The following is an 18,191-nucleotide window of genomic DNA, read 5'->3' on the forward strand; positions in this document are numbered from 1 at the left end:
CAAGATTCGGACGGGCCAAGATGATGGGTCCAATGCTTTAGTTTTTAAGCCAGGCTCCAATCCAATTTTAAATGATATATACGAAAAGCCGGTAACATCCTGCCCTTTTGGCACAAGCCGAACTAGATCCATTGGTTCTGTTACACCCAAGCAGCGAGACATAATTTTTCGTACGTCATCGTCCGTGATCAACGGGTTGAGACCAGAGAGGTAAAGCCAAAACCTATCGGCGTTTTTAGTAACATTACGTACGGACAGATCGCTTAAATCGATTTGATTGGTACCACAATCGGTCGGAGCTTGAACAGTATTATTTTCTTCAGTCCGGCGACGCTTTGCACCCCTAGGTGTAGTTGAGTTTAGTGCTGGCCATCTAGGCTGAGAAGACGCCATGCCGTCAATTTTTTTATTCAGAGCAATTACTGCTTCAGAAAGCTGTTGGACTTGCGCAGGTAATTGAACCAAATCGATATGCGAGTCAGGCGGCACGGTTGGCACTTGAGTCTCAGCAATATAAGTGCGAATGCTTCGACCATTTAACTCTTCTCTGCAAGTGGTTCACAAGAGCATAAGCTTACCTTGGGCAAAGGCATCTCGCAAACCTCTAGTGTTTATGCCACAACAGTTTTGGCTGATGTGCAAGTAGGCATCACAGAAGCCGCAGCGCATCGGTTCGATGTCGTTCACATCGAGTTTACATTCGCCGCATTGTTTTTTATCCATCTTGTTGTCTCCACTGCTTCGTGATACACGGATGGTAGATAGCGAGACAGTAAGAACTTAACGAAGCCAGATACAGATGATAACAATGAAGTTGCGTAAACGAAAACAAATAACCAGGCACTTTATCAAAAATGACACTGGGATTTCTGGCTAGATACAACACAACCAGGTGGTATTTCACGCTAGGATTGTTCCGAAGAGTCTTCCAATAACGATTCACGGGTTCTCGGTTCCGAAACGAGAGTTTAACAACGATAATTTTGAAATACTTTTTGCGCATAACAATAGTAAACAAACTCAAACTTAACTTAACATGTAGCATGTAGCAATATAATCATAAGTTGATATGATAGCTAGTTCACGAACAAACACATATCATTTCTCTAGAGGGTAAAATTTGATAAGTCAAAAGCTAGAATAGAACTTACAAATTGGCGAAACTATCGAAAGTGCCATGGAGTACCTTCACCGGATGTAAGTAGCATGTGGAGTTACAATGACAAGTTTAAGCATTTATCATATACTTGCAGTTTCAACGACTCAGAATAGAGTTTGTTAAACTACTATATCTTTATTTATGTTTATTTTGTTAATATGTCAGAAAATATTTGAACACGTGAAGTCCATAAATCTTACGTACATCAGACGTCGCTCATAGAATTCTTGGACACTATCGGAAAAATATTAATTTATGTTTAAGGTGCTGATGTTCATTAAAAGTTCTTTTGAACTGAAGTTGTTTGATCTGCATCTGTTTGCAACTTTCTGACATAAGTTTTGAAGTGTAGTATAATTTTATGTATTTTTTATAAAATCTAACGCTCCGTAGAGCAAATCTTGGGCAGGACCTGAAAACTGGCACAACCGTCTCAACCTCCGTACCTCCCCGCGGTGCAGGCTGGGGTGCGAGTAACCATAGGAAAGATCGGGTAACCAAACCCGGTGGGACTTTGGTCGTATGCTGTCAGGGAAGGGGGGGGTCTTGCTTTCTCTTTACAGAGAGCAAGCCTACCCGAGCGTCTGTTCCCCACGTTGGGGCGGTTTGAAACCGCGTCTGTTCTCCACGTTAGGAGCGGCTGATTACCGTCCTTGTGTCATTGTGGGACTCCAAACAGTGCTGACACGATGACCCTTCGGCGAGACAGGAGGTTGGTGCAGGCCTAACAAGCCGCCCGGAAAACACATGTTACAAATAATCAGGATATAAATACGACTCGGAATAATCGGCAAACCTACGCGACGAAATAAGGACAACGATTGGAAGCTTAGCTTATAGAACTGCAAATCGCTTGGCTTTCCAGGATACGACCGAATGTTGCATGATGAGCTTCAAATCCGCGGCTTCGACGTCGTAGCATTGCAGGAACTTTGTTGGACGGGACAGAAGATGTGAAAAAGTGGGCATCGAACGGCTACCTTTTACCAGAGCTGTGGGACAACCAGTGTTCTAGGAACGGGATTTGTATTGTTGGGAAAGATGCACCAGCGCGTGATTGGGTGGCAGCCAATCAGGGATAGGATGTGTGTATTGAAGATAAAGGGTCGTTTCTTCAATTACAGCATCATCAATGTGCTCTGCCCACATGAGACAAGACCCGATGACGAGAAGGAAGCATTTTAAGCGCAGCTGGAATGAACCTATGACAGCTGTACACGGCGGGATGTAAAACTTGTCATCGGCGACATGAATGCTCAGGTAGGCCGGGAGGCAATGTACAGGCCTGTGATCGGGCTGGAGAGCCTGCACGAGGTAACAAACGACAACGGCCAACGAGGCGTGAACTTTGCAGCCTCCCGAGGAATGGTAGTTCGAAGCACCTTCTTCCCCCGCAAAGATATCCACAAAGCCACTTGGAGATCACCTGATCAACATACGGAAAATCAAATCGACCACGTTCTCATCGACGGGCGATTCTTCTCCGACGTCATCAATGCTCGTACCTACCGCAGTGCCAACATTGATTCTGACCACTACCTTGTTGCAGTTTGTATGCGCTCAAAACTATCGACGATGCACAACACTCCTCGCACAGGAACTCCGGGATTCAATCTCGACCAGCTACGTAGCGTTCGTACTGCAGAGGAATACGCGCAACAACTGGAACTGTGCTACCAACAGAAGAGCAGCTTGGTGCGGCGACTCTTGAAGTCGGCTAGAGGAATATAAGATCCGCCGTAAGTATCACTGCTTCAACCGTACTAGGTACGAGGTTATCGAATCGAGGAAATGACTAGTTTGACGGCGAATGTCAGCAGTTGATCGAAGAAAAGAATGCAGCAAGGGCGAGGATGCTACAACACCGCACTAGAGCGAACGAGGAACGATACAGACAGTCACGGAACAGACAGAAAACGGTTTTCCGGAGGAAAAAGCGCCACCAGGAAGACCAAGATCGCGAAGCGATGGAACAGCTATACCGCGCAAATGATACACGGAAATTCTATGGGAAGGTGAACCGCTCACGTAGAGCCTTCACGCCACAGGCCGAAATGTGCAGATACCAGTGGTAACCTTCTCACGAACGAACGTGAGGTGATCGACAGGTGGAAGCAGTACTATGACGAGCATCTGAATGGCGAAGCACAGGATACAGAGAACGACACAGGAATCAATCTGGGTGCTCGCTCAGCCGACGACAGATTCCCAGCCCCTTATCTGTCGGAGATAAGTGAGGAGGTCGGCAAGCTGAAGAACAACAAAGCCGCGGGCAATGACCAGTTACCAGGCGAGCTGCTCAAACATGGAGAAGAGACACTGGCTAGAGCGCTGCACTGGATGATTTCTAAGATTTGGGAGGAGGAGATTCTACCGCAGGAATGGATGGATGGAGTGGTATGTCCCGTATACAAAAAGGACGATAAGCTAGATTGTTGCAATTACCGCGCAATCACATTGCTCAACGCCGCCTACAAGATACTCTCCCAAATCCTTCGCCGTCGTCTATCACCAATAGCTAAGGAATTCGTAGGGCCGTACCAAGCGGGATTTACTGAAGCCCGCGCCACTACGGATCACATATTCGCGATAAGACAAGTACTCCAGTAGTGTCGTGAATACAACGTACCCATGCATCACCTATTCTTTAACTCCAAAGCGGCATACGATACCATTGATCGAGAACAGTTGTGGCAGATAATGCACGAATACGGTTTCCCGGATAAACTGACGCGATTTCTCAAAGAAACGATGGATAGAGTGATGTGCTTCGTTCGAGTATCTGGGACGCTCTCGAGTCCCTTCGAATCTCGGAGAGGGCTACGGCAAGGTGATGGACTCTCTTGTATCTTGTTCAATATTGCCTTGGAAGGTGTGATTCGAGGAGCGAGGATCGACACGAGTGGCACGATTTTCCGAAAGTCCGTAAAACTTTTTGACTTCACTGACGATATTGATATTGTAACACGTAACCTTGAGAAGATGACAGAAACCTACATCGGACTGAAAGCTGAAGCTAGGCGTATCGGACTGGCCGTAAATGCGTCGAAAACAAAATACATGAGAGGAAGAGGCTCTAGAGAAGAAACACTACGTCTCCCACCACGAATATTGATAGACGGTGACGATATCGAGGTGGTTGATGAGTTTGTGTATTTGGCTCACTTGTGACCGCCGACAATGGCACCAGCAGAGAAATACAGAGACGTATTTTGGCAGGGAATTGTGCGTACGTTGGACTCAGAAAAACCCTTCGATCGAGAAAAGTACGCCACGGTACGAAATTGACCATATACAAAACGCTTATTAGACCGGTTGTTCTCTATGGCCACGAGACCCGGACTATGTTGGAAGAGGACCAACGCGCCCTCAGTGTTTTCGAAAGAAAGGTACTGAGGACCATCTATGGCGGAGTGCAGATGTTAGACGAAACGTAGAGACGGCGTATGAATCACGAATTGCAACAGCTGCTAGGAGAACCACTCATCGTACTAAAATCTAAAATCGGACGTCTACGATGGGCTGGGCATGTCATAAGGATGTCGGACGACAGCCCAGTGAAAATGGTTCTTGAATCTAATCCGACTGGTACAAGAAGAAAAGGAGCGCAGCGAGCAAGGTGGATCGATCAAGTAGAGGATGATCTCAGAAGCGTCCGTACCTTGAGTTTAACAATCACTGTATGACACAAAGAGAAAGATTGAAATCAAAATGTGTGATGTAGACTGAGAGGGTTGTGCCAGTTTTCAGGTCCTGCACTAGATTTGCTCTACGGAGCGTTAGATTTTATAAAAAATACGTAAAATTATACTACACTTCAAAACTTATGTCAGAAAGTTGCAAACATATGTAAATCAAACAACTTCAGTTCAAAAGAACTTTTAATGAACATCAGCACCGCATACAAAAATTAATTTTATCCGATAGTGTCCAAGGATTCCATGAGTGACTGATGTACGTAAGATTTATGGACTTCACTTGTTCAAATATTTTCTGACATATTAACAAAATAAACATAATTAAAGATATAGAAGTTTAACAAACTCTATTCTGAATCGTTGAAACTGCAAGTATACGATAAATGCTTAAACTTGTCATTGTAACTCTACATGCTACTCACATCCGGTTACCATGGCACTTTCGATAGTTTCGCCAATTTGTAAGTTCTATTCTAACTTTTGACTTATCAAATTTTACCCTCTGGAAAAATGATATGTGTTTGTTCGTGAACTAGCTATCATATCAACTTATGATCATATTGCTACATGCTATCGGAAACATGATCAGCATTTTATAATAAATTTTAAATTGTTTGACGATAAATAATTCAAAAATAAAATTTTCTGAAATGCATGGTATCAACGAGCAAAAGTCAAGTCGCGTGTTTGTTTGTTTGTGTGTTTTTACCCGCGATAATGGTTTTGTGGTAGTAATCGACATGTCATTTCCGCGTTACCTACTGAAAAGGCACGTCCAGAAGTAAGTGTACTCAATTTATGCAGGGTTGAAAAATTATCAAAACAAAAACATACTTGGTTACACTTACTCGTACATGTGTAGATTATCGACATAATTACCATCATTCTAGATGCAAGTGGTGAGTGGCGGAATCAGTTTTTCATGCCTGCCTTGAAGAAATCTTCCGTCATCTCTTCGTTCTATTCTCAATTTCTCACTTTACCTCCTCGTCCGTTGAAAATTTGCTTGTACCCATCTGCACGTTAAGGAAAATTGTGATAAAAAATCTGAAGAGACCAGGTCAGAGGAATACGGAGGGTGATTCTAAACGTCTTATATAAAGAGTTCAAGAGTTTCTTCGTGGCGTTATCCGTTTGAGATCTGGCATTGTCATGCAGCAGACAGATTCCCTTCGTCAGCATGTCCCTTATTTTAATCTAAATCGCATTTTTCAATCTTTTAGCATCTCTCAGATGCTTCTTCTGTTTAGCAATCTGTTAGCAAACTTTGCACTAGGTAAGAGAAACGATAAAAATACGATGTAGTTCTCAACATACCAAACTCGTATTTGTCTCGTTTTGAAGGGTTCAGACTACGCGGCAGTGCGCCATGCCGAAATGGTATTTCCTTTTGCTCAGAGAGTACCAGTACCCTTACCTTCTGAACATGCCGTGCCTCGTATGAAAGATTAACATTTTATATATTGCATTTATTCTAACCAGCGCAGGAAGCAAAGCAAATGCATTTTAAGCACCTCATTCCGGTTCGCTTAGAACTTAGCTCAGGTTTCAGTATCAAGAATTCTGTTTCTGAATATAGCTTTGAGTTCAGCATTTGGTTCCAGAATAAAGTATTCAGTTCCAAAAGGAGGAGGAATATTCCGCTGTTGCAGCGTTGTATTTTCGAGAGAATTGACTGTGTGACTTAATGATTCTATGCTTTTCGGAGCCATCACAATTATTTACAAAGAATTACTACAATATTTTATTCTTTTATTATTAACGAATTGGCAACAGTTCACGCAGTACTAGCTCTGGCGTAGAGAAAAGATAATAGCGAGACTTATTTTGTTCGTATTGTGAGTTTTGCCTAATATTAGAGCAATTACATCAGCTTAGTGAACCATCCACAGTGCGAACGCAAATAAGAGTACGCTGCAAATAAAAGTGCGCTGGTTTGCGTTCGAGAGCAGTGCAGTGTTCCACAATTCGACCCGTCTAGAGCCAAAAATGAATTTCGTGTAGCATTATGATGACTTCCCTTGTTGAAATATATAACTCAGAAATGAAATAATTGTTATAAAAATTCTGCATGACGCTATTTTTTAGGACCACCAAGTCATTAAAAACTGCAAACAAAATTATGTAAATAGAAAAGCCTTCACAAAAATTTCTTCTGTATTGAATCAATCCGCACTGTAAGCAATTCTGCTGTGAGACGAATGAAATAGTGAACTGCAATCAAGTAGCACTTACCTGGTGTACAGTGCTAGGCTGGTCGATTGGAATTACTATTTTGTTCGTCGTTCGCGCCGTTGGAAGCCTTCAGTGCGCCGTTCGCAGAGCGATTTTCGCTTCAAACAAGGGCAACATCTTCATTGACTGACATATTAGACGTAAATTAGAAACTACTCTTCTTACTTCGAATTCCAATTTGTTAAGTGTTGATGGATACTAACATCCTCCAAACGAGCATCCTTATCATATTAGACTATTAAAAACTGACAGGGTTATGTACAAGACACGACAGATAGTGATGACATTAAAAGTGCAAAGTCACGATTCTAGGTTCTAGATCCAAGAAATAATATTTTTCGAAGAATATTTCCACGGGTTTGTAAAATAATTCTAATTTAAGTGTACGTATAAGTGCTTTAACGACTGGTCGACTGGTTATTTTATTGTAATGAACGGCTTTTCTTAGTCTAAAAGGTAAGGCAGACGATTTGTTTTTAAATTTGCTCGACGTCTCGGCCGTTTTTGATGACCTTTTTCAAGGGAAATGATATTTAATCAAAATTTTGTTGTTAGAGACATGTTTTTGCAATAAAATATTTTATTCTGGGAACTCACTTAGTCTTGTCGTCTTTGTCCGTCTCGTTTGTTGCAAACGGTAAGAAGTATGTTGTAGTCAGTTCTGTCAAAACACTGAAAAAGATTCTTTATTAACGGCATTAAATTTTCGTAAACTGTATTTTAGACAACACTTCCATCTGCACGCACTGCTTACTGGTATTTGAAAATGGAGGGTATAAATTTGTTTTGGGTAGATTGTGAGCCAACAAATCTGACATTGTTAGTGTGAGTTTCAGTGGCTACACACTTAGAAAATTTCGCAGAATTCGGTAATTTTTTACCGAATTTTCAACAGCCAAACGTTCGGTAATCAGTTCGGTAATTAAATTGATTACCGATCGTTCGGTAATTGCTGAACTGTCAAACAACTACCGTAAACTGTAAACCAAATGGATCTAACTGATTGTTCGGTAATTTTTTGATTGTTTGTTTTCCTTTGGTTGAAATTCTGGATTTTCGGATTTCAAAAAACAACACAAATTCACAAAAACGAATGAAGAAAATTCCAACTTGTCGTGGCTATAATTTTATTTCACGAAAAAAGGGTCAAATGTCCCGGATGACCGGAATTATGAGCGGCTTTCGGAGCATTGCACAACCCGCCAAGTCCACCATAAATAACTCTCGAACGAAATGTATTGACAGCAAGTGTACATAGTGATATAAAATTATTTTCTGCCTATAAGTAAACAAAAAGCTTTGAGTAGTTCTAATGTTTTAAAAACTTGTGCACTTGTACCTCATTCCATTCGACGAACCCTTCAAGATATTTTTTCATTTGATTAATAAAAAGACACTTACTGAAAATTTTAATAACTTTTTGACAGTTAGTTTTCACGACAATCAATATTTACAGAAGTTCGGTTATTGGAAGATTGTTTTACCATACGGACGGTATGGTTTTTACCGTACACGGCGACTATTCCGATTTACCGTATGAATTGTATATCTATTTACAGAACTCTGTAATGAAAACTTGCGTGAAACTGATCGTCCGGTAAAAAATTGCATAATTGTTGTAAAATGAAGTTCATATACCGAAATATCGGTAATTTCTATTGATTACCGAAAGTTTTCGTCAAAAAAATTACCGAACAACGGAATCGAATCTTAGTGTGTATATTCCGTCGAGTGTTAGCTATTTAACGGTGTGTAGGATGCCTGCGTACGTAGTGTTAAGGCCATCCACATCGGTGCGGTGGTTTACGGAATTGGTTGTGTTGGTTATATGGCACATTTCAAGTATTGGTAGCGCTGAGGATCTGAACGATTTATCAATTATTGTGACATTGTTTACGTCGAACATATGGTCGTGAGTGATCATATGTTTGATGGGAGCAGTTTTATCACCGAGAGAAATCATCTGCTGGTCGGTGTTTCTTTTGCCATCTTCTTTCAGCCTATGTTACATATTAATGTTTGATTGGTGTCCATACATTCGTGTTTTTAGCTGGTTCGGATCATGTCAATATAGGTCATTGCAGTCTGAGCAACGCAGGCTATAAATGACGTTAGATGGTAATAATGCATCAATGGGTGTTTTAATGTTCGGAAGCAGTAGTGCAGTTATGTTGATGGGCCTTGGGCTTATCTTTACGTGTTGGTACTGGTGGATTTGGGATTACTATAAATTAATTTTTACCTGCCCTCCGGAGGGTTGATGCAAGAGTTTCCGTTTTGAACGACATGTTGATAAAAAATCTCGGAGCTGGGTTTTGTATCGTCGGCTGTATCTTTGCTGCGACGAAACTGGTGATGTACTGGGAGATTCACTTGTAGTATTTATTAATTGATCTGCATCGGTAAAGTAAGTTGACGCTAATCCAGTGTCTAAGTAGCTAACCTATTGAAATACACAATATTTTCTAGTATATATATATATATATATATATATATATATATATATATATATATATATATATATATATATATATATATATATATATATATATATATATATATATATATATATACACACACATATATATATATATATATATATATATATATACACACACATATATATATATATATATATATATATATATATATATATATATATATATATATATATATATATATATATATATATATATATATATATATATATATATATATATATATATATATATATATATATATATATATATATATACATATATATGTATATATATATTTATATATATGATTCGGTAATTTTTGTTGTGTTTGTTTACTTTTGGTCAAAATTCGAATTTGAATAGATTTTCGGATTTCATAAAACAACATACATTTCTAGCTTACGATAAAATTTTTCGAACGAAATGTATTGGCAGCAAGTGGACATAGTGATATGAAATTATTTTCTGCCTACAAAAAGCTTTGAGTAATTCAAATGTTTTAAAAACTTCGACGATTTTTTAGTTTGGTTAATAGAAAGACAATTACTGAAAATTTTAATAACTGTTCGACAGCTAGTTTTCACGACAATCAGTATTTACAAAAGTTCGGTTATTGAAAGATTATTTTATCATACGGACGGTATGGTTTTTACTGTACTCGGCGACTATTCAGATTTATAGTATGAATTGTATATCTGTATTCTGTAATGAAAACTTGCGTAAAACTGTTCGTCCGGTAAAAATTTGCATAATTGTTTTAAAATGAAGTTCATGTACCGTAATATCGTTAATTTCTATTGATTACCGAAAGTTTACGTAAAAAAAATTACCGAACAAAGGAATCAAATCTTAGTATATATATATATATATATATATATATATATATATATATATATATATATATATATATATATATATATATATATATATATATATATATATATATATATATATATATATATATATATACATATATATATATATATATATATATATATATATATATATATATATATATATATATATATATATATATATATATATATATATATATATATATATATATATATATATATATATATATATATATATATATATAGATATATATTGACGTGACTTACTTTGAAATCCATTGTTCTTTTACCTAATAGATCGCGACCTTCTTCTTCCATTAATTGCTTATGTGTACAAATTACAAAATCAGGTTTTGAGTTCTTATACACTAATCTTGAACTAGTTTGAAGCCATTGCCATTGTTCACTTTTCTTTTGGTATCTATAAGCAATCATTCCTGATGCTCCCGTTTTCAGTACTGTGGAATAAATTTAATGTTAATTTTCATAAAGAGCAATAAGGGCTAAGATTCATTTTTGTTATTTAAATTACAAAATTTTGTTATGTTTGTTTTTAAATATCAAAACTGTTCTTCTCGAGATACATACATTCCTGATGCGCACTGGCAACATAAGCTAGGTCGTCGAAATGGACTAAATCGTAACCACCCATATTAGCGAGTTCTAGGTCTGAGTACCCAAGTATAGTTTTACCTCTGAAAAATGAAACATTTATTTATTTAAAAACTTTTCCAGCAGAGCATAGCATATTCAATTATATAATAATACGTATGTTGGTTATTTAACTATTTAGAAAGCAGCCATTAATTAGCTTGCATTTGGTTTGTTTCAACAGTAAACGTTAGAGCAATAATTCTTACTACACTAATAGGTGATGCAACAAGTGAGCTCTTGATGCGGAGTGTTTTAACAGTGGCTTTTCAATGCAAAGAAATGGGAAAGGAAGTTTTGAATCATAAAATAAACGAAATAAAATGTGTAATTGCTTTCTCTATATAATTGGAAATATACCGGATGAGGCAGGCTCTCTCTTTTTCATCAAAAAGTCGGGTGGGTAATATCAAAGAACAGAAACTCAGAAACTGGAACTGTGCCCTTGTAAAGCGCGACATCAACACCGGTAAACAATCGGTGTTCAACAGTCGTTCGCACCGAACGTGAATAGCTCTTGGCTCCTGGAAATTTTTTCTGGCTACCTAGAGTTCAGTTTGAACCTGAATCTCTAACAGCCATTTTGAAGACTAACAATTAGTCAGCCTGTCTGAAGGCTATACAAAGAGTGATATTCTAATTGTTAATTCCGAGACTTGAATTTACATGCGGACACTCGCAACCCGCGATTCCGCCGACACGACAATATTGCGGACTCTGGGGAACCAAAGGGATTTTTCTTTTTACTAGAGCTGGAACACTTGTACACCATTTAATTTAATATAACCGATAGCGACACACGTACTGATCGGTGACCGGGTGTGAAATGAACTGATCTCGATACTGTCGCTATCAATCGCTACCTGCTATCATTGTTTCTTCCAAAGCATCTATATATAACTGATAGGGCAATTCTGTATATAATAACAAGATTCTTAGGGTGTATCTCACGGGTTTAAAAGTTTCAGAAACATCGCATGTAGTGCAAAGACTTGAGGTGAACTATAAATATTTCACTGAACATTTTCTACTACGTCTAAATTTTAATATATGAGAATGGAATTTTAAGGTAATTATTAAACACTCCGGCCACCTTGAATTGTATTTCAATAATTAATTTATCAATATTCACTTCCCTAGGTTCACTGAGGTTCTATGGGGATGATGTGACCAGAGTCTCAGGTCGACTCTGTGGAATTATGCGATGAGTTCTTTGCTGTGTCTGGCAGTTGCGCTGGATCAACTTCAATGGGTAGCAAACAAAGTCTCGAAATCGACCTCCTGGTAACATTTCCAGAAGGCAACCGAATGGATCTGGATCTGGATGTACGTCTAAAACTCTTCCTATCGACCATTTCAACACCGGGAGAGACTCTTCCTGTAGTAGTACGTTTGAGCCAATAGCAAGATTACGAGTGAATTTGGACCACTTGTATCGCTTTTGAAGGGATGTTAGGTACTCATGATGCCATCTCTGCCAGAAATGTTGTGTGTAACGTTGGATGCGTTCCCACATTCGCAACCGGTTTTCTGGTATCAGCGTGTAATCGGGTTCTGGCAATGCGTTGAGTGCTCGCCCAATTAAAAAATGACCTGGTGTCAACACTTGCATGTCATTTGGGTCCGTGGAGATTGGCGTAACAGGCCTTGAGTTCAAACAACTCTCAACTTGTGTTAAAACGGTAACGAATGCTTCTTGGGTTAGGCATGCAGTTCCGATAACACGACGAAGATGCTGTTTCATCGATTTGACACAGGCTTCCCAAAGTCCGCCAAAGTTTGGTGAGCGAGCAGGGATGAAATGAAACTGAATTAGTTGAGCAGAAGCTTCACTACTGATGGCGTGTCGATGCTGCTGCGAGAGAAATAAACGTCGTATTTCACGGTCGGCACCAATAAAGTTTTTTGCATTGTCACAGTACACATTTTTTGGTCGACCACGTCTAGCAATAAATTGACGAAAACATCCGATGAACGCTGCTGTAGTTAACTCGCTGACAAGTTCCAAATGCGCCGCTTTCGTTGCCATGCAGACGAAAACTGCCACGATTTCGACGGAGCGGCACGAGGGCTTGAGCGTCGAAGATAGAACGGTCCTGCAAAATCAATCCCAACATTTTCGAATGCGTGAGATTGTGTAACTCGAACGGCAGGCAAAGATCCCATAAGTTGCGAAAGCTGACGTGGTCGTGCCTTAACACATGTTACACAGGAATGAACCACGCTACGTACAAGGTCTCGACCGCGCAGTGGCCAGAAACGTTGATGCATCGTCACTAACAGCTGTTGAGGACCACAGTGTAATTGCTGTCGATGAATTGTTTCCGCGATCAAGCGATTTAGCGGATGTCTTGATGGCAAGACGAGGGGGTTCCTAGCATTAACGTGGATATCTGCATTTTGAAGCCGGCCACCAACACGAATTAGTCCATCATGCAACTCGGGATGGAGAAATCGAAATTTGGATTGGTTGGACACATGTTTATTAGCCTTCAATGCAGAGATTTCTTAAGTAAAACATTCGTGCTGGACCATGCGGACGACAGAGAGCAGAATTTCGTTTAGTTCGTTTACAGTAATTGCACCATACCGACAGAGATTAATTTGTTGCTGCTCAGGATGCCTACGACGAGATGCAAGGGCCCGGCAGTTATCAGCGAATCGCTTGCAAAGAGCGCTGATACGATTGAAGGTGGTGAGTGAGGAAAACTGCGATAGTAAGTCCGTCTCGTGCGCAGCGACAGGAAGAGCAATGCCTTTGCGAATTTCTAAGTCTCTATCCTTGAAACGTCCGAATTGCTCCGGGACTTCCGGCCATGATGAAGCAAGCCAGGGCGTGGCGTTCCACCATAACGAGCAATCTAGTAATGGACCAATGTCCATCCCCCTAGATATGAGGTCAGCAGGGTTTTCCTCACCAGGAACATGATTCCAGGTGCAGTTGGCCGTAATCTCCTGAATCTCGGCGACTCGATTAGCTACAAAAGTTTGCCATGTTGACGGACTGGAAGACAGCCAGTGCAAAACAATTGTAGAATCCGTCCACATGAATACGCTACCATTAAATTCGATACTATCGCGGACTGTAAGGTACTATTTCGCTAGCAATAGAGCTGCGCACAATTCTAATCGAGCGATGAATTTGTTGTATACAGGGGCAACACGAGATTAAGCCGCTAAGATCCTGACAGTTACGTACCCATCTGGAGCAATCGAACGTAAATACAAGCACGCACCGTACGCATGCTCGGATGCGTCGCTGAACCCGTGAATTTCGGTACGAGCAGAACGGCGAAGTGATCGCACATGCCGTGGTAGACGGAAGTTTTTTAGTTGACTGAACTGACGTTGATATTCACTCCACTCCGAAACGAATGCCTCTGGTAGCGGAAAATCCCATTCATAGTCTAGTTTCCACAGGGTTTGAATTAGTATTTTTGCCTTTACGATGGCTGGAGTCCTAGTGGATCAAAAAAGCTGGACATTCTCGATAGGATGATGCGTTTAGTGAACTGCTCGCGTTGTGAAAATCTAGGTAACTTATGAAGAATTGAATCGGTTGACGGTTCCCAAAGTAACCCGAGGGCTTTAATGGGTGCTTCGGAATCAAACTCGATGAGAGTTTTTGTTTCTCGACAATCTTCAGGTATCATGTTCAAAATTTCTTGATTATTCGACGACATCTTGCGCAGTTGCATTCCGGCACTTTCGAATATCCGCTGTAACTGTGTCCACAGTATTTTCAGCTCTTCTAGATCATCGCAACCGGTGAGCAAATCATCCATATACATATCCTTCCGGACTACTGATGCTGCCAGAGGATAACGCTCATGTTCATCTTCCGAGAGTTGCTGCAAAACGTAGCGAGTAGCGAGGAATGGCGCTGAACTTGTACCATTTGTTACGGTTAATAGTTGGTACGTTTTGAGTGATTCCGATTTATTTTTACGCCAAAAAAATTCGTTGAAGAGGTTGGTCAATTGTATGTACGAGAATCTGGCGGTACATCTTGGCTATGTCCCCAGTAATCACAAATGCGTGTAAACGGAAGCGCAGTACTATTGAAAGCAACGTATCTTGTATTGTGGGTCCCGCTAGAAGAACATCGTTTAAAGAAAGTCCAGAACTGCTTTTACAAGAGGCATCGAATACAGTTCGAAGTTTGGTGGTTGTACTTTCAGGTCGGATAATTGCGTGATGTGGAAGGTAGTATTGTGGGAGCGCCAATTCAATTGAGGTGATTTCCCGCATGTGCCCCAGGCTCAGATACTCGTGGATGAATTCTTCATACTGCGATCGAAGAGTAGAATCTGAGTCTAATTTTCTCTCAAGTGCTAAAAAGCGACGCTGAGCATTAAAGCGGTTGTCTCGCAAGCGTGGTAAAAGCTCGGGTTTCACTGGAAGACGGACGACGTATCTGCCCCGCTCATTTCGAGTCACATGAGTAACAAAGTGACGTTCACACTGCTTTTCGCTAGGAGACCAACAAAAATTCGAGTAACATTGATCTAAGTCCCAAAAGCGAACCAGCAATTGATCTAGCCGTGCGTTACTGGTCAGGTGGAAACTATGCCTATCAAGAGATTTTGTGTCATTCTCCGAGCATTTGCCAGATACAATCCAGCCAAATATAGTGTTTTGAAGTAGTGACAGACGATGACCAAGAGCCACTTTTCTGTAACGTAACAACTCAAAAAATATTTCTGCACCAAGAAGAGCGTCGATAGGCCCAGGTGTGCAAAATGTTGAATCCGCCAACGTAGTCCAACTGGGGATTTCCCAATTCACCGTGTTCATGGCTTGTACCGGCTGATTGGAAGAGATCACCGGAAGAACGAGAAACTTTAATTTTCGAGAAAATTTTGATACACGAGATGTAATGGAAGTTTCGGCTGCTCTTGTAATCGAAGTAACCTTGCTGCCTACGCAGCCAAGATTGACATTTTCGGGAACGACGGGTAATTTCAACCTTTGAAGTAATGACTCTGTCATGAGATTAAACTGCGAGCAGCTATCCAATAGAACTCGAGCCACGACATTTGCACCGTTAAGATCTTCTACGTAAACCAACGCGGTGGAGAGCAGCAGTTTCGTTGGGAAGCTTCGTCGAGTGGGCCGTAAAACCGTTGGGTGGGTTCGTAGGTAGCTTAGACGAAGGACGCGAGAATGTGTCTGATTCTAAGGCGGGATGCTCGGTGGCTACCAGTGTAAGATTAGAGCTGTCTTTAGAGTTGTGAGATAGCGCGATAGCAAATTGCGAGGGATCAGTTTGGATGGTAGGAGTGGAGGTTGTAGAACTGTTGGCTTGAGCATTTGATTCTAGTGGTGGCAAATGAATAAGAGTATTATGGCGTTTTGTGCATTTGCGACACCCATCCGACGAACAATCCTTACAGCCATGTCCAGAGGTTTTCATACAATTTAAACATAAGTGATGTCGTTTTAGAAAGTCGAATCGCTGCCTTGGTGAGAGCTTTCGAAACCTAAAGCACTGATGCAAATAGTGATCATTTCCGCACTGCAAGCATTTACGATCCATATTCGATTCGTTACTTACATTTGACGTTTGTGCAACGTGTAAAGTCGCCATGGCGGTAAAATCCGCTTGGCTTCCCCTTGCCAACCATTGTCGAAGCAACTATTGTTCCACACAATGGCGGAACGCCAGCCGCAAAATGATTAACTTTTAGTTCACTTTGGCACTGGCACTGGTGGCTATAATCCGGCTCGAAGGACCATGTTAATTCCGAGACTTGAATTTACATGCGGACACTCGCAACCCGCGATTTCGCCGACACGACAATATTGCGGACTCTGGGGAACCAAACGGATTTTTCTTTTTACTAGAGCTGGAACACTTTTTTTTTTTTCATAAATACGTTTATTTCTTAAGGCAATTTACATAAGTTTTTCTTCGCCGTATCATCACTTTTACATAGAATTCTTAACCTAATATAATACTAATATAGTAACAGCGATTTGAGTTTAATAGAACATATTTCTCTTATTTTTTAAATATCATATTAGCTATTTCGTTATTTATTATTAAATCTACTTAAGAACATTATTTGTACCAAGCGATTTACTACTATAAATTATAAGATAAGCTTAAATTTTTATACATTTTGTTGTTGATTTCGTAACCTATTTTTAGTTTGTTTGTATCAGCACATCATTTTTATTAAAATTTTGCTATTAGATGAAGGAGTAGGAGTCAGAACTAACCCTCAAAAGGGTCAATTATTGAATTGAAACTTCAATTTTCTTTATGAAATGATAAAGAAGTTTTATGTAAGAAAGGTCACGATAAGCAAGAATGTCTCGAACTGGGACATTGGATAGTCTACCTTGGGTACGCAAGGAATTTATTAGTTGAGATCTGACATCACGATACTCCACGCATGTCCAAACGACATGATCAATATCGCGATAGCCTTTGCCACAAGCACAATGATTAGTTTCGGAAAGTCCAATTCGAAGGAGATGTGCATCTAACGTGTAGTGATTGGACATGAGTCTGGACATCAAACGAATGAAATCCCTACTCACATCCAGCCCCTTGAACCATGCCTTTGTCGAAATTTTAGGAATAATTGAGTGCATCCACCGACCCAGATCATCTTTATCCCAAGAAGCTTGCCAGCTGGCAAGTGTTCTTTGGCGAGTCGCGCTATAAAATTCGTTGAAAGCAATCGGTCTCTCATAAATTTCACCCTCATTAGCACCACGTTTGGCTAAATTATCGGCTCTTTCATTGCCTGGAATGGAGCAATGAGCCGGGACCCAGACTATAGTGATTAGATAATTATTATTCAATATGTCGTTCAGACACTGTTTTATTTTGCCCTAGAAAAACGGTTCATTTTTGCCAGCAGCGTTTGAGCGAATGGCTTCAATTGCACTCAGACTATCTGTGAAGAGGAAATAATGGTTTGGAGATAATGTGACGATTACATTCAAGCTATAATGAACTACTGCTAACTCTACTATATAAACAGATGCAGGTTCTTGAAGCTTGAATGAGGCCGAAACATTATTGTTGAACATACCAAACCTTGTCGCTTCTTCAATTCGCGATCCGTCCGTGTAAAACATTTTCTCTGAGTCAATATGC

At 40.1% G+C, this 18,191-nt stretch overlaps 1 protein-coding gene across 3 annotated transcripts in view; it reads right to left on the reverse strand.

The window, feature by feature from the left end:
* The window catches only part of LOC131434826 (aryl hydrocarbon receptor), a 698,066-nt gene that overhangs the window by 103,032 nt on the left and 576,843 nt on the right, over positions 1-18,191 (reverse strand). For all 3 annotated transcript variants that reach the window (XM_058601997.1, XM_058601998.1, XM_058601999.1), the window contains 3 exons: positions 11,015-11,121; positions 10,694-10,884; positions 9,335-9,535 (listed from right to left, as the gene is read on the reverse strand). In XM_058601997.1, the coding sequence (XP_058457980.1) occupies positions 9,335-9,535; positions 10,694-10,884; positions 11,015-11,121 (499 nt within the window). The remainder of the gene's footprint in view (positions 1-9,334; positions 9,536-10,693; positions 10,885-11,014; positions 11,122-18,191) is intronic.

Source organism: Malaya genurostris, chromosome 3 (genome assembly GCF_030247185.1).
Source record: "Malaya genurostris strain Urasoe2022 chromosome 3, Malgen_1.1, whole genome shotgun sequence".
Lineage (NCBI taxonomy): Eukaryota > Metazoa > Arthropoda > Insecta > Diptera > Culicidae > Malaya > Malaya genurostris.